Source organism: Glycine max, chromosome 7 (genome assembly GCF_000004515.6).
Source record: "Glycine max cultivar Williams 82 chromosome 7, Glycine_max_v4.0, whole genome shotgun sequence".
NCBI classification, from domain to species: Eukaryota; Viridiplantae; Streptophyta; class Magnoliopsida; order Fabales; family Fabaceae; genus Glycine; species Glycine max.
Genome location: NC_038243.2, coordinates 6,927,422 through 6,954,277, shown reverse-complemented (window position 1 = coordinate 6,954,277; position 26,856 = coordinate 6,927,422). Strand labels below are relative to the sequence as shown.

At 31.8% G+C, this 26,856-nt stretch overlaps 1 protein-coding gene across 2 annotated transcripts; it reads right to left on the bottom strand.

Annotated features, from left to right (window-relative positions):
- Positions 1-340: 340 nt before the first annotated feature.
- On the bottom strand, positions 341-23,987 carry LOC100797322 (uncharacterized). Of its 2 annotated transcripts, XM_041016908.1 has the most exons (12): positions 23,679-23,987; positions 20,502-20,689; positions 13,658-16,609; positions 13,209-13,454; positions 10,148-10,828; positions 9,199-10,023; positions 6,186-6,881; positions 5,232-6,083; positions 2,616-3,173; positions 1,442-2,481; positions 1,131-1,242; positions 341-781 (listed from the first exon to the last, which is right to left on the bottom strand). In XM_041016908.1, exons 3-10 carry the CDS (start codon positions 16,583-16,585, stop codon positions 1,474-1,476), a joined length of 7,794 nt encoding a protein of 2,597 aa, XP_040872842.1. In that variant the 5' UTR covers positions 16,586-16,609; positions 20,502-20,689; positions 23,679-23,987; the 3' UTR covers positions 341-781; positions 1,131-1,242; positions 1,442-1,473. The 2 variants fall into 2 exon arrangements, with proteins under 2 accessions (XP_040872842.1, XP_006583342.1); XM_006583279.4 differs by lacking the exon at positions 20,502-20,689.
- Positions 23,988-26,856: the final 2,869 nt, after the last annotated feature.

Here is a 26,856-nt window from a genome sequence, read left to right as displayed (position 1 = left end):
CTGTCAACAAAAAAACAAAAAAACCCCCTTTTCCAGATTCCCTTAATTTTGGTTGTCTTTGGAGATAGTGTTGGTAATAATTTTTTATTTCACTTTGTCTGAAATCTTTCTACCAATAAATGGTGTTCCTAGATTATGGCACTGGGTTCTGATATTGCTAATACAGTGGATTCAGGCACAGGGGAAGGGGTGGTGGTGGTTTTTAACAAGTAGCTATACATATCATCTTTATTTACGAATTAGTTTCAAAATAATTCTTAAACACCATTTCTATATATCAAATCACTTTTAAAAAGTATTCACAAAGGACATTCAACGTAATTCCTATTCCTACACTCCATTAGAAATTCTTCTGGTCAATTTATTGACAAAACAATCGGTTTACAACATAAAACCATATTACACACCTGTATAAATACAGGTCAATATTATTCACGGAGCATCCTTCTCCTAAAATACATCCATGTCAACTTTATTCATTGAAAATCATGAAAACAATGCAAACCTCCTACAAAGATACAAATCAAATTTATTTATGAAACACCCTTCTTGTATACTTAAAAACCTTGCACGCATCTGGTCTTGCATAAATACACAAGACAACTTTATTCAAAAAACACCATTGTGAACTTAAGAACCACCTACAATTCCTGCTTGCATACAGGTAAGCTTTATTCAAGTACACCACACTTCATATAAAACAAAAGCCCTTGATTTATTAATAACTGTTGCTATGATGCTATCGATCCACCTATCCTCGTATTGCATTCTTCCATCTTCCCTGAATCACGGATTTTTTTTATAAAAAAAAAACAATAACATTAGATAATAGCTGAAAGTTAAAATAGTTTTAAACTTTAAGATAAAAAAAATTATTAATCAATATGGCAACGGGAACGTTTACAACAAATGAAATTTTGGTGCTTTAATGATTTCTTGGCTAGGCTAATTTTATAAAAAAAAGTTTAATTTGACAACTTTGAGTTTCTACTCATGCTAAATTATATTGAATACATTATCATGTTGGATTTTATTTTTTTTAACATTTCTCAAAATTAATTTGTCACTTTATCTTTTACGCCTTGTTTTCATAATTTGAAAAATAAATGCAAGAAAAGTGACAAACTCACTAGGATTGCATGTTTTTTACTCTGTGGTTGCATGAGAAGAAGACAGCCTGTTTTCAAGGGTAACATGAGCGAACGCAATGACAATAAGCTTCTTGCACCAGACAACAATTTCCTGAAGCAAATTATTAACAAATGAAAGTGAGGTAGTTAGAAAAGACCAAAACAATTTAGATAGAATATATATGTATTCATTAAACATTCTCAATTCTTCATATATGCAAACGATGAAAACTTCTTAGTCAATCAATAGCAGCAGATTAAGCTGTATTATTGCATGTCCATGAGAATAAGCTAATAATATTTATACTTACAAGTGATCAAGGGAATATGTCATCATACTAACTCAGGGTGCCTCTGCTTCATCTTGTTGCATTATGACAGAATCTATATCACGTTTAGAGTAGATTCCATCTATTTTCACTCTCAATTGTTCTGGTACATTGTCAAAAAGACGAAAAAGTTTCGTGCTGCAAGGTTTGCTGAACGACATTACTTTCAAGCATGGAAAATTCAAAGAGGAACTCCCTGTGTAGAAGCTTCTAAGTTTTGGTAACGAGCTAAGAGTCAAACTCTCAAGCTTCTTGAATGTAATATCATCTTCACCTTGATTTCCATTTTCATCGTTATTACCTTCATTTTCATCTTCATCTCCATCACCTTTAGCATTAGCTTCTTCTTCATCTTCATCTTCTTCTTCATCTTCATCTTCATCTTCGTCTTCATTTCCTTCACCTTGGTCCTCCTCCTCCACATCATTATCTTCATCATCGCCTCCTTCTTCTCCGTCCTTAGCCACTATTGTTTTTAGTGATTTGCATTTTGTTATGTAAATTTCCTTCAGTACAACCAATGTTTTGGCAGTTGAAAATGTGAACAAGTACTTCAACCCATCACAATCCTTTACAATAAGCTTTATCAGATTAGAGAAAGAGACAGTGGATGGTGTCAAATTTGCCAAACAATGGCAGTCCCTAACCAGTAAGGTTTTTAAATTTTGTATGAAAGGGCTTATCCAGGAGTGCTCTAATCCTATGGATTTAAGTTGAAACAGACTCAGAAGCTCCAATCTTTTAAGCTGTGAAAGGATTTTATCATAATCTATGCCGTTACTGGTTTTTTCAGAGGGGAATATCTCTTTAAAGGCACTATGGAGCAACACAAGTTTTTCAATAGTGGGTAGTGACACTGACACCTTCAAACCAAAAACAAATGGAAATATGTCCCCCTGCTCATCCTGAAAGCACTGCAATTTGAGGGAGTTTAATTTCGGGAGCTCAATATCAAGTTTTCCTTGCTCAATCATCATGGCTTCTTCCTTACCCAGCGACATTACTTCCAAGCAGGGAGTAACCTTGGATTCAAAATAAATAAGAAAATGTAAAAGTTTACTTCCTAAAAATAAATTAATTTTCAATAATAAATGTCTATGTAAGCACAAAATGCAGTGTCTTTAGGCGTGGGCTTTCTTATAAAGAACAGCCATACCTTTTCAAGTGAGACAATAGCTTGCTGGTCTGTTGAAAATCTATCTTCACCATCTGGATTTAAATCTGGAGAATTTTGAAATTCTGATGCAAAAAACTTCAGCTTTTGGCAATGTTTGACATGTAATTCTTTTAGCATACGCCATTCTAGACTCTGCATTCCAGGATAAATGCAGCTTAGTTTTGGCAAATCCGATAGCCTCAACGACGTTATGCTGGAGAATATAACAATCTCTTTAGTTGCTTCTTCATTGTCTGCTTCATCATTTGCAACAATTGCCGCTAACTCATCACAGTTTTCCAATTGAAGTTGTTCCAGATGGCTGAGACTTCCTTGAGGTCCCATACTAAATATTGCCTTTAGAGAATTACATTTCCGCACTTGCAACTTTTTTAAGTTACTGAGAAAATGAAGTAAATGGGAAGGTAGTATTCCATCTATTAAAAATCCACACCCTTCCACGACCATGGAAGTTAAATTGCGGAAATACCAATCTGGGAGTGTTTCTGAATTCCACATCTCTTGCAACATATGAGAATCCCCGAAAACTATATGATTCTGGGCATACAAAAGAAGAAACACGAATATGTGAGGATGTATATTGTTTAACAGTAAGGTACAATTTTATCTCAACAACAACAAAAAAAACTGTAAGGTACAATTTCAAATGTTCTACTCTTTTTTTGCCACTTGAAGTTTACTTTTGTCGGTTTCTCTTCTTTGAATCACTTCCATTCACCATTTATCTCACCAAACTTTTTATGTTCTTTTATTTTTCCAAGGGAAGGCTAATTCTTTCAGGGGACCCATAAATGATTGGTTTGTATTTGTACAATGCTTAAAAATATGGAACATATAGATTATTACCTCCGTCCCAGAATAAGTGTCATCCGCGATTGTTTTACACAACCAATAAAAGTTAATAAAAAAAAATTTAAAAATAATAATTTTATAAAATTAACCTTAATATTACATTCAAAAAATAAAATGACACTTATTAGAGTTATTAGAGGTATCAATAAAAAAAAATTAATATTACATTGAAAACTTAAATACGATAATCATTTTGAGACATTTTTTTTTAAATGTAACACCTATTTTAAGACTGTGAGAATAATTTTATATAATTAAATGTGAGTGAAATTTTACAAATACATCCAAAGCACTAGAGAAAAATTAGTATGATTCTTTTCTTATGAGTGTATCAGTCGTGCAAAATATCTGTTGATTTGAAATACTAATTGTACCATCATTCATCAAACGGTATACGTAATTAAATTCATGACTGAGTGAGTGTGTGATGAATACAAAATGTCTGTTTCGGATTTTATTTTTTTGGCTGATGTATTTCCAATGAGAGGCAAAGCATTGAGTTTTCCCTAAGTTAGTGCCAAAAACAATCAAGATGTGAAATGTAAAACTGCCATAAGTCCAGTAGAACTAAGTATATATATGCTGTAAATGGCACTATGGCTTAGTATTTCTTATACAATATGTAAATGGCTAATATTTTTCTTTGGGTTAACTTAAATTTACTCAGGCTAGGTCAGCTCAAGAAGTGAAGTGGAAGGACAGATGAAACGATGACCCTAACTAAAGTAATTGTAATTATGATAGAAAAGTTATTACTATATATATATATAATTACAAACTATTGAGAAATTATCAAAATGATAAGGAAATTACTGGGATTCAAATGTTGTGGACCGGTGTCACAATGGATTAAAAAATATTATCATATCATTATCATGTTATTTTGCAACTTCTTTTAGTTGAATGCATCACAAATGTGTTTTTTTTTTTTTTGTACTACACTATTTAAAAATTGTTACCATATCAAAAGTTATTAACATGATTAGCTTTCCTTATAAAACATGATTAAATTTTGGCATAATTATATTTTAGTTCTTAAATTTGGAAGTCTATTTTTTAGTACCCTAAATAAAAAAATTGTATTTTTTTAGTTCCTCAAACTCTTGCAAAGAAACTAAAAAGAATATTTTTTAAAAATTTGAAAACTAAAGTATGCAAATTTCATATTTTAGTTTTCAAATTTAAAAAAAGGAAATTTTTTATTTAGAAGACTAAAAAACATAGATCCCTCATTTGAGGGACTAAAAATATAATCAAGTCTTAGCTTTTATACTAATATACATGTTGCATAAATATTATAAGAAAAAAAAAGATTATATATAAAAAATGTTACATAATCATCCAATCATAACCTATCATGTAAAAAAATTATCAACTTTTAAAATAATTCAAATGATAATTTGTGATTGAATAACAATTTTAAAAAGTTACATTATTAGTGCATAAACATTAAATTATTCAAAGAAAAGATACATCAAAGAAATTATAAGCATTTAATTAATTTACTAAGAAAACTATGAAGATGTTCATTTTTATATCTATTCTTCTCAACTTCATTATATCAATTTTATTGTTTTTTATAATTGACAATTTATTTGCTATAACCACATTTAATTTTTTTTAAAGTTATCCAAAAAATTTAAAAAATAAAATCCGGTGTCACAATGGATCAAAATAGATGTTTGATAAGTCTAGTTTAAGACTGTGAAGTCATAATTAATTGGGCTCGGAAGAAGAGTTTACCTGATGTAGAAACACCTTTTTGACAGAAGAGTTAAGTTCATCGTCGAAGACGACACTTCTATTATTTGGGTCGACCCGAGTTACAATTTCCCTACAAGAATTTGGACCTATCGATCCTTGAGAGAAAATTTCCATCTTGGGGCACTTGTCTATGTGCACTTTTATCAGCGAGGGTAACTGCAAAGTTTGATTGCCCGAATAAAAACATTCCAAGCTTGACAAGTCTGCTAGAGATATGCGGTGTAGCTGCGGTAATATGACATCTCCTAAAGCTGTTTCATCTTCCTCTTTTGCCACTATTTCTTTTATTGATTTACAATAATAGACGATGATCTCCTCAAGTTGACTTAACTTTTTTGCTGCCGAGGATGTGAATAAATACTTCAGTCTTTGACAGTTGAATATGAACAATTCTTTCAAATTGGAGAAAGTTACTGAAGAAGGAGAATGCAGCAATGCTGTAAAATGAGGACAACCTCTAACATCTAATTCGTTGAGCTTCTTACAAATCTCGTCTAACCACTGCGCTTCGCCTGACCCAATAGACTTGAGCTTCCATACATCGATGAGACACAACTGTGTAAGCATCAAGTTTTTATTAATTTCAGGGATTTGAGTGCGGAATACCTCAAGGGAACGGCAAGAACTTATAATCATTGCTTTTAAATTGGGGGATGCCTTCTGGAGTGTTTGAATGGGAAAAATAGGGTTCCCATCATCATCAACATCAAAGTACAGTCTAATCCAAATTAAATACTCGAGGAGGTTGGGGTAGTCACCAGATTCTAACTTTGAATTTAACACCGAACTGTGTTTCCATTCGAGTGCCAATCCCTCAAGGTTGGAAATGACCTAGTAAAAGAAAAACAAATAAAAAAGAAAGGGCTATGAATTAGAATTACAAGGTAAAAAGTGAAATAAATAAATTGAGAGTGCAAATTGCATGTAACATACCTTTAGATCCGAGAAAACAGGTTGTCTGTTAGCACTTTCAAATAGCTCCAACTTTGGGCAATCTAGCACATGTAATTTATCTAACACAGGGCATCCCAGAGTGAATGGTTCAGGGTAAAAGCAAATGAGTTCCGGTAGGTTAGAAAGATGCAGTGTAGTTAAACAAGGGAACACAAACTCTGCTGCTGCTTCTGCTTCTGCGTCTTCTTCCTTTTTAACAATTTCTTCCAACCTCTGACAAGATATAATGAAAAGTGAGTGAAGCTTCTTAAGATTTTTGGCCACGGCAGCGGGAAACACATTTTGCAGCCTTTGACAGCCTATAACAAACACTTCTTGCAAATTTTGAAAGCTATGAGTTCCTCTACCATTCCCTTTCCACGCCTGCATAAGTTTTGGTAGCCTTTCTAAAGACAAATTCTGCAATTGGAATGTTGTTCCAGCATCCTCTGTGACATCCATCTCAAAAATTACCTCTACATTTTTGCAATCTCCCACTTCCAGTTCTTTTAAGCTCTTTAAATAAGGAAGAATATTAGATGGAATTGCACATGGTTGAATTTTACATTTATTCAGCTTCAAAATTTTCAAACTACAAAACCAACTGTATTGCAGATTAACTTGACCATCTTGCCAGGCTTGTTGTAGCTCAGGATGTTCTGAAAAACTCATATTGTCCATGCCTTCAAAAAATTTCTGTAAATATATATTGCGAATAAGTTCATCTTCAGCTATATCATATAATTCATACTCCGCTCAGTCAAGTCAATCTATTCTTTTATTATATTTTCTACATATATGACTGATATTTTTAAGCTGCTAACTTCTATTTTTTTTTTATATGTAACTTACATATTTTTTTTGGACAACTTCCTGTGAATTAATTTTAAATTAAAATATAATATGCTAACCATCACAATGACGAGTTAAATTTCATTTGAGTTGGCCTAATCTATCATTTGCATCACACCAAGATATACTAAAAAGGATATGATTGAAATTTCATATATGTGAAAATGGAACTCTATGTCTGCAAATTAGAAAAACCTAATTGTACCTTCTATTCCTAACTTATCACTTTCTTGCAAATTTTGCTCCTTTCATGAATTGACCATTAGTTAAGTTCTGTTAGTCAACCACATCGTTGTTGACGGCTGATGTAGCAGTTTACTGCTGCTACTTCTATTGGATTTTAATTGCAGTTAACATATATAATTTTCAAAAGAAAAATAGATTTATGTCTATCAATTATCTTAAACTACACTTATTTTTATTTTGAATATTTGATTTTCTTAGCCGCTTAACCATTTTAAAATATAATCTTATATCATTTTAAAATTATTTGTTATAAATTTAATAGCTAATTTAAAAATACTAATTTATTATAAATTATAATTGTATACAAACCAGTAATTATCTTGTGCAATTCACATGCTAAAATACTATTTATTAGTATTTTAATTTGTGCAACGTACAAAGTAACTATTTATTTTATATAACTAAAATGTATAATAAATAAATACTTTGAAATATTTTAATTATTAAATAATTGGATCTTGTAATAAATAAATATTTTTAATATATAAGTTATATTTTACATTTATGACAAACATTTTGTATTGAGGTACTCAATATTTTTTTAACTATCGAAAATTTATTTTAAAATTATTGAAATTCAATTTAAAAATACAATATGGAAAGGATAGATTGAAAGAGATAAAAGGTTAAATAAATTTCTGAAAATGTTTTCGTGAAAGAAAAATTCCTAAAAAGGCTTTAATTTTGTTAAAAAAATAGCTCTTAAAAACACTCATTCAATTCAATACAATAATATTTTTTATATATAGAGATGATTTATAAATAAATGTGAAGGATGGGAAGCCTTCGGAATGACTAATGTTTTTTTTTGTAATTTTTTTTAGAAAGTTCTATAATCTATTTTTCAACAAAAGTCATCAAAACTTTATGATATGAGAAAAAAAAGACTATCCGTCCAAAATACAAAATAATTTAACGTTTTCGTTAATCATATATCATGTATAATAGATATTTTGACATTAATTTATAATAATTACTTAAAAGTTATCTCAACTATGCAATTTTCTTACACTACAGTTCATGACCACAAAACTTTTATTATACACTAACTTTTAATTTATTGTGTGATTTTACATATAAACTAATTTTTGGATTGTATTCTACAAATTAAGGCAACAAGCACGTTCTAACTTGAATTTAAATATATTTTTTTAAAAGAAATCATCAATAATTAAAAAAATCTATATGTCATAAAATAAATTATTTATCATAAATCTAAAATACAATTTATATGTTAAAACATATTTATTGGATATATATTTAATTATAATAAAATTTCTATGTTTAGAAATATTTATTTCTTATAAATTATAAATTTTGTTGTATAAAGTAAATATTTATTCGATGTAATGCGCAAGTTAAGATATTAGTTAACTAAAAAGAGAGAAAACATTAATTTTTAAGAAAAAACTGAAAGTAAAAAATAGTTAAGATAAACACTATGATGCAAGTTAAGATAGGGCGAAACACTTTAATTATAATTTTGTCCAACACTCACAGTTTTACATTAAACCAAGTCCACTCATAAAAAAACCTTAAAAACAAACCCATTATTAAAAAAATGGCATGTATTATTATTTTAATTTAATTTCATCGCTCTTCTTTTCATTATTCAGCAAATATTGAAATCATTTTTTATTTAAGAAAAAATTAAAATAATTATTTTAAATTAAATTTAAATTATTAACAAAGAAAATAATACAACTTATTACCAAAAAATTAACTTTCAAGAGAGAGGGAAAACAAAAAAAATGGAAAATAAAAACAGTTTAATGCCTATTTATTTTATACCGTGATTCAATCATAAAGTTGAAATTATTTTTTAAGATAATTATTTTAAAAAGTCAATACTATTAGTATGTAACTATTTTCTCAAATAAAATTTCAGTAAAAAAAAATCATGCATATTACATACCTTTTCCTCGAATATTGTTTTTATTGTAGCGTTTAAATCACCTTTCCAGCAGCATCTTTTCTTCTCTTTTTCATGTACGACATATATACTTTGTAAAATGGGCGTGCTGCTGCTCGTGACTTTCTCAGAAAATTTTTCCATATTATAACATGCACTCACTACTGTTTTTTCCAAAGACGGGAACTCAAAGTCACAACTATCAGAGCCACAAAAACTCCTGAGTTTCTTCAGTGAAACAAGTTCCAGGGTCTTCAATTTTTTGAAAACAACTTTGCCAGCATTTTCTCCATCTTCTTCTTTTCCTACTATTTCCACCAGAGATTCACATTTCATTACCTTCATGGTGTTGAGTTGACCCAAGCTTTTTGCAGTAGATGGTGACATTAGATATTCTAATTTAGCACAATTAACCACTTCCAGGTTCGTCAAACTACTGAGAGATGCAGAGGAAGGCACTAAAGTGGTCATTCTAGGACAATTCTTTAAAATCAAGAACTCTACCCTTTTAAGAATTATGTCTGGTTCGAAGCCTATCTCTTTGAGCTGAGGCAAGTTTATCAACTTCAAGCTTTTCAGCTTTGGAACAACTCCCAAGTTTTCAATCTCAGTAGGAGGCGATATCTCTTCAAAGAAACAATTACTCAATGATAGGCTTTTCAGATTAGGATTTCTATGAAGGAAAGAATATAAAGTCTCAGTATCCGTTAATCTAGATAAGCAAAGCTCTTCTAAGTTATGCCTTCGATGGTTCGATTTCTCCATATAACTGCTTGGTGAGTTTGCATGCTGAGACTCAATTTGCATGGACTTCAACTTATTGATTACCTATAGAAAGAAAAAGATGCGCCTTCAATTCCATGAAAATGATAATATTTTTCTATTTTTTTATATTTATTTTTTGCATGAATTAGAAGAATTGTTAAGAGTTGAAAAGCTTAGCGATACGTACCTCTTCAGGAAAGAGAGGCTTTCTTTGTGCATTTTTGTGGAATGGTTTCAGCTTGTCGCAAAATTCAATAGATAGGTCATTCAACATTGGACATGATAAATCATAAGCTCCTGGTTCTTCAAGTTTTGGTAGTCTTGAAAATTTGATGGTGCTTAGTTTAGGGAAGTGAAATGATACTTTATCAGTGTTGGCAGCTTCACTTATGGCCACAATTTCCCTCAATTCAAAGCATTGACCCACCTCAAGGTATTCAAGATTATCAAGACAATTGGCTACAGAGAATGGAAAAATATTTTTCAAGCTGTAACAGTTTACAACACATATCTTTTGCAGATTGTTCCATTTAAGAATTCCTACTCGGTCTTCATTCAACTTCCATACATGCTCCAATTTTGGGAGTCTTTCCAAATGAACATCTTGCAAATTAGCTACATCCCCAACTTTTACATGTATATCAAATATTGCTTGCATGGACCTGCAATTTGTAACTCTCAAATTGCATAGATTGTGAAATATTCCCTCAATGTAAAAGGGAAAAACAGTGACTAATTTATCACACTCCTCAATGATTAGCGTGTCCAGTTTGATAAAGGAATCTGATGGGGGTTCCGAATTCCAAATCTTATTCAAACTCTTCATGCTACTAAGTTTGATAGTCTTCAATTTTGGAAAGAAGCTACCCTGTTTTGGTTCACAGTAGCCATAAGTTAATAATTAGATGTCAAACATATAGCAAAGCAAATCAATAGAGAGCAAAAAGTACTTTTATGATTTAGAACTTGGTTTTAATCACCTTTATATTAATCTAACTATTAATTAGAAGTAGGTTTAATATTTTCATCTATTAGGAATCTTATTGGCTTTTGATGTTTAATTATGGGAAAAGAAGAAGAATTGAAGACGTGAGAATAAGTTATATTGGAGGAACAAGTCAAAAGAAGACCTTTGGATAGCAAGAGTTTTCAGGGCAAAATTTCGTGTATTTTATTACTATATCTCCAGGCTAAGCGTGGGTTTACACCAATCTTAGCCTGGAGGCCTCAAAAAGCTCTTTTGTTGTTGTCACTATTAGGCTACGTGTGGGAAGTTTCCGGGATAAGCATGACAACATCAAAATGCTCCGCTGAAGTCTCATCTCATCAAGCTAAGCATGTCGAAGGCTGAGGCTAAGTGTGAGAGTGTTGACCTCTTGCGTCATTGAGCTGAAACAAAGGAACTTTGGCTAATGATTGGGGATTCAAATCATTCACTGCTAGACTCTTTCTTGGGCATTGTGTGATGGCTAGAAGAGCTCTCCAATGGCTTCCTCTCCATGACTCTTCATTTTTAATTTGCATAAGTTTTTCTTCTTTAAGCTATGAGTAGCTAGGCTCACCCTCATTGGAGTTTGATGTAACTAAACTCAGCCTCTTATATACATTTTGAGTTATCATTCTATATTTGTTCAATATTAAATGTTCTCTTTTGTACTTAATGCTAGCTTTGGTTTGATCTCCCTTTGCTTGATTATGCTTTCAATATGATTGGAAAATGTTTTTGAACCTTGAAATAGACAAGAACACCTAATGGACTGTGTTTAGGTAGGGGTGGGAATAGGTTAGACCGACCTACATGGGCCAACAACCTGACCTATATAAAGTTTGGTCTGACCTATTCAATTAAAACGTTAGGCTTAGGCTTATTAAAAAGTCTTATAAGCCTGATAGATTGACCTATATATATGTATATATACTTATATTATTTTTTGAGTACCAATATATACTTATATTATTTTTTTGGTACAATTAATTGTTTTTTCTGAAATTAGCAAACTTTGATTACACATTACTACTCCATAACTTTCATTCCTATAATAAGACTTTAATTACAATTTAGGTGTGAGTTATGTGTCCTTTTATATTCCTTGTTATTTTTATTGACTTTCCTATTCCTCTTAATGTTTCCTTTAACTTTTCTATTACGTTCCTACTCTAGAGGAAATGAATATTAATGTGAAAAAGGCTTTTAAAAAGACTATCAGGTTAGGCCAGACTTTTAAAAAGGTCATACTGAGTCAAAATAAAAGTCTTTGATAGGTTATAGGTCAAACTCAGACCTCAAAAATTCATCGTAGGCTAGGTTCAGGCCTTTTAAAGTTTGGTCTAGCCTGACCTATTCTCAACCCTATGTTTAGGGATAGAGTACTATAGCTAGTCAAGGGTCGACAGTTTAGTCAAGTCACGGAACGTCTCGGGCTCTTATTTTTAAGGAATTAGGGTTTTGTGTGTTATAAGGTGATGACAATAAATAAACTATAAGTTAGTGAGTAACTCTTATATGCATGAGGGGATGGTTTAGTGAAGTCAATCCCAACCATAATATCATTGTTAATTTAAGCCCATTTCCCTACTCTTAAGCTATTTGAGAAAATTTCTAAAACAAACTTAGCTTCTATTTCCATTGTTCTATTTTCACTTCTTGTTGAGTCTTTAATTCAATATCATCCTTTAAATTCTCGTTTTATTTGTTGTTTTAGTAAGTAATACACGTGAAAATTGCTAAAAGTTGCACAAGCCTCTTGAGAAACCATGCATCAACTTTCCATTTTACTACTTTGTACAACTTGATTCAATTGCTAAGGAGATAACAGTACCTAGATTTTACATTTAGTATGCTAAATAGAATTTGAACATGAAAATTAGGATGCTTCGAACTCTTGAATCTCCTGTCAGAATAAGTTTTCAATATCACAGAACCCATATAATAATTACGAGAGATTTCATATTCTATACTCTTTCCGATCAAAACTATTGACACAAACTGCATATTTAGTCTAAAATATCCTCTTATAATATCTATGATGAGAAAGGAATAGATCATAATTACCTAGACCATATTAAAATATAGGGGTATATGTGGAAGCAAATATAATTAATGAGACTAAAAATATGTAAAACATAAATAGTTTTGGGGAAGAAAAAAACTAAAGCATCAACAATTTTGGTCCAGAGGGAATAACATATAATATATTGGGGGGTATTAGAGATCTAAATGCCAAATCTAATCCGACCAACCTACTTACCTCCATTTGCGGGCAATCGGGAAAGATGCTTCTCACTTTCCCACATTCACTTACAAAAAGGCTTTGAAGATTTGTTAGACTCTTGGCCATTGAAAATGATATTACATCTTTTAATTCCCAACAACTATTAACATCCAAATGTGTCAAATTTTTGAAAGAGGAAATTCGTGAAGATTGGTGGACACTCCATATTATGTCAATCGGGATTGAGGACAACTCCATTCTCTCTAATTTTGAAACATCAATCTGCAAATAGACACATGATTAGTGTATCCAAAAATTAAATATATTTTTAGTTTCTCAACTTAATTTTGCAATAGAAATATGTCCTTTTTTTAAGAGTATAACACCTTACAAACTCCTTCCTTTTAGTTTAAACAAAAAATGTGAAAAAGAAGTTTGAGCTGTAAAAGATAAAGACATTTAGAGGATAATTTTAGACTTCACACCTTTTCGTTGAAGAGTTCTTTTTGCTTTCTCGATGGAATGGGATAAAATCCAACAAATTGAGATAAAAACTGTAGCTTCAAAGAGCGTAATTCAGGAAACATAAGCTTGACTTCACCAGTGCTTTGCGTTTCCACCTGGACAATCTCCTTCAAAGAGTTACATTCTAAAACTTCAATTGTTTCAAGAACAGATAAAAGGCTAACCACAGAAATTAAGAAGACACTCTTCAATTGACCACAGAGATTGATCTTGATGACTTTCAGTTTACCAAAGGAGGGTTCTGAAAGTTTACAGGAGCATATATTAACAATCTTTTTGAGATTATTGAGACACAATGACTCCAATTTAGGAAAAGCTTTTTCAGGGTGCTGTGACTGTTCTCTGTCCTTTGGATGAATGAGAGATTCAATTGTAGAATTATTTACAATCGACAAATGCTTTAGATATGGAAATCCCTTTAAATTCAATCTATAAAAAATATCTTGGACAGCATTGAGTTCTTCCAGAAACAAATTTTCAACTCTTTCAAACAGCATTTTGATCCCCTTTAGAGAATGAATATTGTCATTTTCACCTTTCAATCGAATTGCCAAGAATCTTGATGTTTCATACTTCTCTGGCATCTTGAAATCAGCCTCTAAATATGCAGCCAAATCTCCAATAACAATCTTGTAACTATATAACTGGTCAAAGAACAAGTTCTTCGGCAAATATGAAACATCTGGGATTTGTATGTCTAGAGTTATCAATTGATTCAAATGTTTCAACTCAGAAAGACTAGCTTTTTTACTTTCATGTGCTTGTCCTTCAACCTCCCATTGAATCAAGGTGTTTCTCATATACAGATCCTCCAAACTTACCAAGCTTGATATGACACCAGATGGAATTTCTTTAAGTTTAGAGCAATTACTTATGTCAAAAATTTGTAGCTTTTCTAACTGTTGCAATTCAACTGGCAAATTTTCAATATCAGATCCTGAAAAACTCAAAATTCTTAACTTTTTCAGCTTGCCTATGATGGACAAATCCTCATCTAGCACACATTGCTCCAAACAAAGCATTCTAAGTTCTGTCAAGGATGAAATCGACAACTTCGAGAGGGACAGATGAATGCCAGTCAATATCAACACCTTGAGTTCTTTCATTCCTTTAAAAAAGTTTCTGGGTATTTCGAGATTTGGATTATTATTGTTAACGTGGAAGACTCTAAGTCTTCCATAGTTTCTTTTCTTAAGAAAACCCTCAATGAAGTCACAATAATGTAAGGAAATAGCAGCATACCTTTCAAGTTTATCAGGCCGTTCATCTATTTTTCCCTTTGACATTGTAAATAAATGGTTTTCCTTGTATGCTATTGACAAAGCCGCATTGCGAACAGTATCTTGCATGGTAAAATGATCACATGAATAACCGTCAGACAGCAAACCTGACTCTTTTAGCTTTGCAACCAATGCATATACTCTGTCTCTAGTTTCCCTTACTGTGTAGATCCCTTGAAGAAAACCCAAACCAATGCAATATTTCACCAAGTCCATAAATAATGCATCACGACCCATGCGAGCACAAAGTAAGAAAGTATACTTGAGTTCCTCATCTTCTAAAAGATCATAACTCAACTTTGTTGACAATTCAGGTGCTCCAGTTAAATTCTGCCATTCAAGCTTTCGATGAATATCCTCCCATACGGAGCGGCTCTGATTTTTTAAGGCCCTTGCAGTTGTAACTATTGACATTGGCAACCCGTTACACTTATTGGCAATTTGAGCTGCTAAATTTTCAAATTCAGAATTCTTGTCACCTATTCCAGCCTTTTTCTTGAACAGCATATGTGCCTCCTTCTCCTTTAAGACTTCCAAAGACAAAATACAGTTTGCTTTCCCTTCCATTTGTCTTAATAATGCTTGTTTGCTTTCAGAAATCATCAAAATTTTGCATCCCTTGTACTGACTAAAAGTTTCTTCTTTTTTCACCCTTGTCGCACTAAGATCATTAAGGGCTTTTCCTTCTTTGGAATTCTTAAAGCCATCAGTGCCAAAGGATTTTCCTTCTGTAACATTCCTTTGGCTACTGCCATTATCTATTTCATATGGAATCCCCAGCATATTCAAGTCCATTTTGTCCCAAAGATCATCTAGGATTACAAGGGTGTTCTTCTTATCATTCTTTAATATCTTTTGTATTCTAGCAGCTCTGGCAATGTCACTTTCCTCGTCCAATGTAACCCCCAACGTGTCGGCAATTTGTCCTTGGATTTTTCTTATGTCAGGATTTTTTGTTAGGCTTGCCATGGTCACTACGTCAAACATCTTATCTTTTAAGGCTTTCTTAACAACTTCTTTGACTAAGGTGGTCTTTCCCACGCCACTCAATCCATGAAGACCAATCATTCTAACACTTGGGTCTTCCAATTCTTCGATAATCTTTCTCATTGTTTCTTCTCTCGATGGATAGCTTTCATAGCCAACGTTAGAAAAAAAGGCTGCCATTGAAGGTGGACCAGGCCAATAAGACAAGGTGTCAAACTTTGCCGTTTGCAACAACCCATTGGCCTCCCTTATAATGGCATATGCTTCTCTGCTCCGACCATACCTTATCCCTGGCTTGGGAAGGTAACCACTCTGTAACAAGTTAAACTCTGCAAGTTCACGGTATCTGTCATTCTTGAAATCCTCGTATTTGAAAAAAAGCTTATCCACCCTGTCTTTCCACTCTTCAACTTCAACATGAATTTCTCTCCCACGTCGATGTTCTTCCTCGTCAATTGTATGTTGAATTACATCTCTCTTTTTCTTGAGCTTCTGAACAACACATTCTAGTTCACGAACTCTTGCCTCGTATGACTTGAGATGAATCCATTGATCCTTTAGCCATGCCTTTAAACGAGGTGACGTCAGGAACAGATGACACACAACAATTAGAGAACCCATGCTACATCTCAATTACATCTTCTTCTGCATGTACACAAATAGCAAAATAATATTAATTTAAAGAAAATATATGTGAAGTAATGAATTTAAAATAATAGGTGAGACTTGGAGGTTTTGTTTGCGGAAGAGCATTGCTCAGGTCAGACTCCAACAGCGTACTGACACTGAGAGTTTGGAATTGAGTGAGGGGAAAGTGAAATTGGGAGAGTTTGGAGTAGAATCAAGGAGATGGACTTTAACAGTGATTGGAAACTGACCTATTTTGACACCTAATTACAATATAATTTAAGATCACGAAAATGACAATTTAAGAAAGTCCCCAAATCCAAATATTTTTGTTGGAAATTATACCATTTAATTCAAGGGAACTTTTGGAGGGTTGATTTTTACACAATGTTAGCTTCCTGGTTTAAACAGATTCAGCAAATGGAATCCAAATTGAATGGTTGCTCCTATTGCTGCTGTGGCATACTTTCTAAAACTTTCGAATATTTTAAAGTTGAGTTTTATGATTTGGAATGTTCACCCAAACAAATGTTTTAAGATATAAAAGTTCTGTTATCAATGACACCCAAACCAAGTTATATTATATAACCTTGATTTACTTACAAAGCCTTTTCAAAACACAGCAAACCTACAATTACTTTGTTGTTCTGCTACATATTGAAGCTTTGATTCTCATGTTTAATTTGAAGAAAACAAATAAAGAAAAAACTTAATTAGAGTTAGAAGGAATAAGCCTTCATATGCACAAACTCAAGGAATGAGTAATTCATATGAAGTTAGGCATAATGAGATTGTTGTCGCAGCAAATTTTGTATCAGCAACAAGACTATTTTGTAGACAATAATGATACATGCTTTATAAAAATATAAGAATACTAAATCTTGTAACAGCAACAATATTACTGTAAATTCCAAGAGGGATAAATGTATTTTTAATTAATCTAAATTCTAAAAAGGAAAGTGTTGTACTGTTGACTCTATATTTGATTGGTGTCTCTACCTATTGCTTGTAACCTCTTTAACTGTCATGACTGTTATAATTGTTGGGGTTACTGCTATATAAATAACTCCTGGATGTTTTCCATGCATAGTGTATGTATATAGAGCCAATATTGATTCAGAGAAGAATAACAACAACATTCTTTTCTTTGTGCCTTGTGTGTGTGTGTGATTATATCCTTTTTCTAGTTTTGATCTTGTTGTGCAGTATCACAGTTCTTGAACCAACAAGTGGCGTCGTCTGTGGGGAACAACGCAAAGGTTAACAAGATCATTCAAGAAATGGCAACGAAGTTTGACATTGAGAAGTTCTTTGGCTCCAATGACTTCGGGCTATGAAAGATCAAGATGGAAGCAATCTTGATTCAACAAGGATGTGATGAAGCGTTGAAAGGGGAGTCAAACATGCCGCCAACCTTGACGCATGCAGAGAAGAAGAGTATGATTGACAAGGCCAAAAGTGCAATCATATTGTGCCTTGGTGATAAGGCACTAAGGGAGGTTGCAAAGGAGAAAACTGCGGCTGGGATATGGGCAAAGCTAGAATCACTATGGCCCATAGGTTGTGTCTCAAACAACAACTCTATTCATTCAAGATGACGAAATCAAGGACGATTGAGGAACAAATCGCAGAATTCAACAAGAACATTGATGATCTTGAGAATATCGGGGTGAAACTAGAAGATGAAGGTAAAGTTGTCATTCTTCTAAATGTTTTACCTAAGACCTTCGAGCACTTTAGAGATGCTCTTCTATATGGGAAGGATCAGCTAATTACCTTGGAGGAGGTGATCACCTCAATTTGAACCAAAGAATTCCAAAAACTCCAAGATTCAAAGATTATAGAGGAGGTGTCATCTGGTCTAGCAGCAATGAAAGGAAAAGGCAAGTAGGGAGAAGGTAAATGGAAGAAGTCAAGGCCTGAAACCAAGAAGCAGGTCTGATGTTTTAAATGTCAAAAGGTTGGCCACATCAAGAAGCATTGCCTTGAGAAAGGTACCAAGGCCTCTCGGGTTACTGAAACTGCAGATGTTGCAGAGGCTTCTAAAGGATATGAATCTGCTGGGGTCTTGGTGGCTTCATCTGATGATTCATAGAAGAGTTGGGTCATGGACTCAAGATGCACATACCATATGTCTCCTGTAAAGGATTACTTCGAGGATCTTGAACAAAAGGAGTATGGAACAGTACTCCTTGGGAACAACAAGGCTTGCAAGGTGCATGGCATTGGGACTGTCAGACTGAGAATGTTTGACAATAGGGAAATGCTGCTACAAGATGTGAGGTATGTTCCAAAACTCAAGAGAAACCTTATCTCTATAAGCATGTTTGATCTTATGGGATGCACTACAAAGGTTGATAATGGGATGATGAAGGTGTCTACTGGAGCCTCAATCATTGCTAAGGGAAGGCGAAGCAATGGCCTATACATCCTAGAAGGATCCACAGTAATTGGACAAGCATTTGTTGCAAGTCAAACAATGGAAGATAAGTCTAAATTGTGGAACTTGCGGCTAGGCCACATCAGTGAGAAAGTCTTGATAGAACTTGAAAAATAGCACCTATTGATGGGTGATAAACTCCATAAATTGGAGTTTTGTGACCAGTGTGTCTTGGGGAAATCTCACAGGGTGAAATTTGGGACAGGTATGCACACCTCAACAAGACCTTTTGAGTATGCTCATGCAGATCTATGGGGACCATCTAGGATCCAAACACATGGGGGTGGATCCTATTTCTTGAGCATTATCGATGACTATTCAAGAAGAGTATGGGTCTACATCCTAAGGAACAAAGCTGAAACATTTCAGAAGTTCAAGGAATGGCATACTCAAATTGAAAACCAGCAAGGAACCAAGTTGAAGGTCCTAAGGACAGACAATGGGCTTGAATTTGTCTCAGACCAATTCAATATTTTCTGCACACATCATGGAATCAAGAGGCACAAAACAGTTGCTGGTACCCCTCAACAAAATGGCCTTGCAGAAAGGATGAATAGAACCATCCTGGAAAGAGTTAGATGCATGCTTCTTGGAGCAAGTTTGCCCAAGGTTTTCTGGGGAGAAGCTGCAAACACAACTGTATATTTGATCAACATGAGTCCCTCATCTGCCCTTGAATACAAAACACCAATGGAGGTTTGAAGTGGAAGTCCAGCAAATTACTCTAACCTAAGGGTATTTGGAGCCTTGGCATATGCACATGTCAAGAAGGACAAGTTGGATGCTCGAGCTATAAGATGTCTATTTCTTGGGTATGCTAAAGGAGTCAAGGGATACAGGCTGTGGAGGTTGGATCTAAAACCTTCTAAGCTCATCATCAGCAAAGATGTGACATTTGATGAGACAAGAATGAGAATGTATTCTGAAAACTCAGAATGTGGAAAGGAGAAAACTCACATTGAGGTGGAGCCTTTTACTGATAAGGTGCAAGAAAACACTCAGATAAATCCAATTACTGACCTAGATAATATAGCAGAAAAATTGGACACTCAGTTTCAAATTTGAGGAGATCAGATCATGCCATTAATGACTACCAACTGGTTCGTGATAGGGAAAGGAGAATTCCTAAACCAAACAGAAAGTTTGCTCAAGCTGATCTCATTTGCTATGCTTTAACAACAGCTGAGGAAATTGAAGGATCAACAGAACCAAGGAATTTCAAGGAGGCACATGAAAGTGAGGAGAGACAACTTTGGCTTTATGCAATTGAAGAAGAACTTGAGGCACTCAAGAAGAACAATACTTGGAGGCTTGTGGAACTACCTAAGGGACAAAAGGTAGTTAGCTGCAAGTGGATCTTCAAAAGGAAAAGTGAAATTCCCGGGGTTCAAAAGACAAGATACAAGGCAAGGTTGGTGGCTAAAGGATTTACTTAAGTTGAGGGTGTGGATTACAATGAGATATTTGCACCTGTGGTAAAGCATTGCTCTGTCAGAATTTTGATGTCAATTGCCAACCAGTTCAAGCTACACCTGGAACAATTGGATGTCAAGACAGCCTTCTTACATGGAGACTTGGAGGAAACCATTTACATGAGGCAACCAGAAGGTTTTGCTCTGGATGATAGGGTATGCCTCCTGCAAAAATGCTTATATAGCCTGAAACAAAGCCCAAGGAAATGGTATAAGAAATTTGATGATTTATTGATAAAGATGGAGTTCAAGAGATGCAGCTATGATAGTTGTGTTTATGTTTTGCACCAGGAGGATTATCTATATCTCCTACTGTATGTAGATGACATTTTGGTGGCTAGCTGCAACAAATGTATGATCAATGACCTAAAGTCAAGGCTGAACTCAGAATTCGAGACGAAGGATCTTGGGGAAGCTAGACAAATCCCTAGTGTTGATATTAAAAGAGATCAGCTGAAAGGAACTTTGCTATTATCCCAACAAGCCTATATGCAGAAGGTAGTGGAGAGGTTTAGGATGCATCAGTCCAAACCTGTGAGCATACCTTTGGGGCAGCACATAAAGCTCTTAAAAAGCCAAGGCCCAATATCAGATGATGATAAGAAGATGATGGATGCAGTTCCCTATACTAGTGGGGTTGGAAGCATCATGTATGGAATGGTCTGTACAAGACCAGACTTGGCTCATGCTGTGAGTGTTGTCAACAAGTTCATGGTGGAACCTGGTCAAGCACACTAGAAGGCTTTAAAGTGGATGTTGAGATATATAAATGGAATTTTGGACTCAGGCTTACTGTATCAGAGAAACTCTCAAGGTGGAACAGTGATTGAAGGGTTTATGGATGCAGATTTTACAGGGTGCTTGGACACAAGGAAATCATTGGCAGGATATGTGTTTACCTTGTTTGGAACTGCAGTTAGCTGGAAATCAAACCTCCAATCAATTGTAGCTCTATCCACCACTTGAGCTGAGTATAATGCCTTGGCTGAAGGAGTGAAGGAAGGTCTATGGCTGAAAGTGATGCTACATGAATTGGGGATTGAACAAGAGACTATCCAGATACATTATGATAGTCAAGGTATTATTCATTTGGCCAATCATCAGATGTACCATACAAGGACCAAACACATTGATATAAAGCATCACTTCATTCGTGAAGTGGTGGAATCAGGAGCAATCAAAATAGTGAAGATTGCATCTAAAGATAATCCAGCTGATATTTTGACTAAATCCCTGCCAGGGGATAAATTTGACAAGTGCTTAAGCTTGGTAGGATTTGACTGAGATTAGTGCTGTTAAAAATGTAGAGTCAAGGTGAAGATTGTTGTATTGCTGACTCTATATTTGATTGGTCTCTCTCTCTCTCTCTATATATATAGAGAAACTACCAAGAACTAAAAGAAAGAACAAATTTTGTATTAATAATATAGTAAAATTCCTCCTAATTGATTTTGTTAAATATTTTCCCTCAGTTTTTTGTGTCATTCTAATAGTTAAAAGAGAAAAACACTGTAAAATAATGTCTTTTTAATGGATTAAATTAAATGATATTCATTTCATATAATTACAAATTTACATGATTGATAGAAAATGTCAAATTAAAATTTACTAAATTTGTATAGTTAAAATAATAGTTAATGTTAATTAATAATTGATTTATTTGCTTCAGTTGCTTACTTGAGAATATGAAAACTAATAACAATCATCCAAGATTAAAAATAATATATTATTCATATTAAAATATTTAAAAATTAAAATATGATGTAATCATTAAATCTTTGAAATATTCACTAAATAAAAATTAAATCTATAAAAAATTTAAATTGTTTAAAATTAATTGTAAACTAGTATAAAATTAAGAGAAAAAATTATTAAATATTACGAGAAACTTTTAAAGATGTTATTTTTAATTATTTTATTATTATCACTATCATAATTATTATAATTATTAATGATTATTGTCACAATCATCCCTAGCATGATAATTTACTTGAGAATATTTCTCAAATTATTTTACATCAGAATAGCTATTTTTTTAATATCCAACAAACATGTAACGATCGAACAGGACCCCATTTAATTGATATTTTGTGTACAATGAAAAATAATTGAATACCCCACTCGCAGATTTTGATAAAATGACAATCTTAGAGAAAAATGACATGATAATTCAAATATTTTAAAACTTAATGATTAAGATTTTGTACATGGCAGAGTGTAGTTATAGGACAACAATGTTTAAATGAACTAGGGGTGAGTGACATCAAGCAGAATTGTCGTAGGGTATCTTGTCGATCTGTATACAGAGCCTTGCATGTAATGTTGCTTGCTTTTACATACCTCGTGCTTAAGCTAATTTTCTTTCAATTAATGGATTTCTTAGCTTATAAAAGATAATTAATTAAAGTTAAAATCTAATTAATTTAGTACAATAAAATTTATAATTGAAGATCGTAATGACAGTAACCATCAAGACAGGTGGTAATAGCCATGACAAAAGTGGACATAATTCATAACATCAGTGATAGGGACACAATAATAAAAGTGACACTGATAGACCGAAATTTAAAGAAGAACCACTCATTCTTATCCACTTTATAGTCCACTGCGCAAGGAGGTTCACACAAAACTATCTTTATAGGTAGGATTTAATACACCTCCATACAGTGTCAAAAAAATAATTAAAACTATCTTGACTTATGAATCAATGAACAGCAAACCCATCAAACCAAAGCAGACCAGGTCAAGCTTCAATTCCAATGAGCAAAGCAGAGTTGGGGTTTATACATAAAAATCATATCCATGCAACCAACCAGATAAGCATAATCATATATTCAACCAAGGAAAATTGAAATCCAAGCAAGAGAAAAGAGAGCTTGCCTTGTTAACTAGTTTTGTAAAATTAATGTTAATTAAGGGTATACTCTTTTTGTCAAATTTCAAAATTGATGAATTCAAAAATTGGATCCCGAAATTCTAGTAACAGCAAAGTTCTAGTTAATTCTAAGTAGCAGACATTTCAGATTAGTTATAGATATATAAATTAAACATGCGTTGTGTCGACGTTTAATATTTTTTTCTTTTAGAGGAGCAATACAAGATGAACTGCAGCATGGCAGCATCGCGAAAAACCTCAAGTTCAAATAGGAATGATCAAATTGCCGTTAGTGCTTACCTGACCAGTATGAAGGCACCAAAAACAACCAGAAACTCCGAAGAACGCAAAAGAGAGAAAGAAAGAAGCTTTGATGAAAACGGTGAGACGAAAGAAAAGCCTACAGAATCCTTCCTTCGCTCCAATCAGTTCAAAGCATTGATATCACTTTGGAAATGAAGTTGCCAAAACCACTGTTGACACACTAAGATTTGTAACACGAATTAGGTGATGACTGATGAGAGTAAAACCAATCCTTGCTTTGAAAAATACCAAATACTCCCTATAAGGAGAGAAAAAAACCACGTTACTAGATCTCTTGTTGTACTTATATATATAAATGAAACCTTAGTCTTATGACTTAATTTTCTTAAAGAGACAAACAAATACTGTTCCTCATAATCTATTTAGAGTGATACCATCTTTCCCTAGTCTTTCATAGGGATATTTATGGCTACATTTGTTTTTTTTTTTTATCAAAAATCACTTTAATCAAACTTTTAAAATATATGTTGTTCATTTTGTTTTGATTTTTATTTAAAATAAAATCTAAAAAAAACAAATTAATATATTCCGGTTTGATTCGGTTCAATTTTTGTGATTCTAAATAAATATTATTTCATTAAAATTGATATATTTTCTTTTCATCTTTTAAATTAAATTATATTTATAAAAAAATTATTCATAACAATTTATCAAACTTATTAATATGTTAAATTTTCTACCAAAAAAATTTGTCAAATTTTCATATTTTAAATCAATCATATCTTGAAAAAGTCATCTAAAATAGAATGTGGTATACATTGTATTGTATAAGTTTAATATACATAACACTACAAAATATTATGAAATTCAAGTAATATACACATAAAATACATAATACTAAAGTAATATAAGAGTTGTAGTTTTGTTCGATTTAAACAACACAAATTGTAAATCGAATCAAATTGGTTGATTTAAGAAAAAAAATATTCAAACAAATCCAAAAAAAATCAATTTAGTTTGATTTTTTTATTTTTATTTTAGATCAGTTTGGATTTGAACACTCTAGTCTCTCGATTTTCTACCATGTTATAGCTTGTATTGAATCTTTGATTATCAATTAAATGTCATAATTATTTTTTTCTTGAAAAAATAAAACTTAGAATATCTTTTGTATTAATTATTTAAAAAAAATCAATCCAAAATATCTTTTCAAACATTTTCACTTATGAAATGGACTGTAGATTTGGATTATACTAGAACAAATCCTAAACAAGTTTCTATTAGTTAAACATCGATTTGATCCATCTTGTACACTAAATTGTTAAAAAAATTAAAATTCAATTAAATTAGTAATTAAGTGGAAAACATTAAAATATTTAGATTCTTTGAAACATAATTAAGGAGCATTATGATATTTTTTTTGTGTATTTACATGTATAATTAATAAAAATTAAAACTACATTCGACAAAACATTTTAGTTGTCTTTTTTTTTTATTAGTTAAAAAATTTGTTTTAGTGTTTGATAAATAAGATTTTTTAGTAACTTATAGTGTTTTTTGAAACATAAATTGAAGTAAAAAAATTTAAAATGCTAGTCTTTAGCTTCTAATTTTTTTATATTTTCTTTCATTTTTATCCTTAATAAATATATCAAATTCTCTTATTATATTTTTTAAAATAAATCAAAATTTTATTATTTTTATGTTATTTTACACTTTTCATCTACATCAACAAATATTTATAATTTAATAACCTAACTTTTCAATTTCTAACTAACGCAGCTTCTTTCAGCTAATTTTACTAAACATAGGCTAAAACAATAAATATATTAACGATTAGAGAAATAATAAAAAAATTTAATGTTATTAATAAATAAACTAATTTTCTTAATCACCATTAGTCAATGAAATATTATAAAAAGAACTGAATGGAGTAATTCATGTAGACTGAAAATATTATTTAATACCATTTTTTTAATTTCATTTAAAAAATAAAATTATTTCTATTTTTTCACGTTAATTAATGAAAAACTTCAATTTCATAGAAAACTATTTTAAATAAAAATTGTATTAGTCGATATGTTGTAGATGATCTTTAGGGAACTATTTTTCTTTATTTTAAAGGTAAGGTAATTGATATAATGAAAATCCAATGGTTATTGATTTTATTTTTTTTTGAAATTTTGAATTAAATACATAATATTTTAAATAAATATAGTATTAAATACAAAAATTAATTAAAATTTAATTATATCTTAAATAACATGATTTGTTTGTTTATATTTAAGATAAGATTAAGACAAGACAAAATACTGACATATTTATTTCTATTTTCAATATCTAATTGCCGCTATTCATATTGATTGGCCACCTAATGCAAACATTGATTAATTTGCTTATCCCATTGGATGTTAGAAAGTTAAATGGGGTAGAGCTGTTAAAAGGATTAATTGTACTCATCAGATGGGTCACGGCCACATGGGTTTAGTTTTGTGTTTATTTAATTTTAACTTTTAATATACTCATTTTTTAACTAAAATTTAATACACAATCATGTTCTCTAACATATATTATCTGTAAAAAAAAGTAGTGTTATGATGTGACAATTAGGAGAGAAAAAAACTACCTATAAGGAGAGAAAAAACCACATTACTAGATCTCTGTTGTACTTTATATATATATAAATGAAACCTTAGTCTTATGATTTAATTTTCTTGAAGAGACAAACAAATGGTAATATCTTTTCCTGGTCTCTCATAACGAGTTTTTGGCTCAATTTAGTTTGATTTTTTTTTTTTTATCAAAAAGTCAGCTTAGTCAAACTTTGTTTAGTTTGATTCAATTTTTATTTAAATTAAAATTTGAATCAAACCAAATCAATATTTTACCGTTTGATTCTTGTGATTTTTAAAAAAATATTATTTCATTAAAACTGATATACTTTTTTTCATCTTTTAAATTAGATTACATTAAAAAAAATTGTTCATAACAATCCACCAAACTTATTAATATGTTAAAACTTTTTATAATAAAAATCTTTCAAATTTTCATATTTTAAATCAAATATATTTCAAAAAAAATTATCTGAAAATCAATGATATACATTATGTAAGTTTCATATATATAGTACTATAAAATTCAAGTAATATACATATAAAATATATAACACTAAAGTAATATAAGTATTAATATAAATATTGTGGTTTGATTTGGT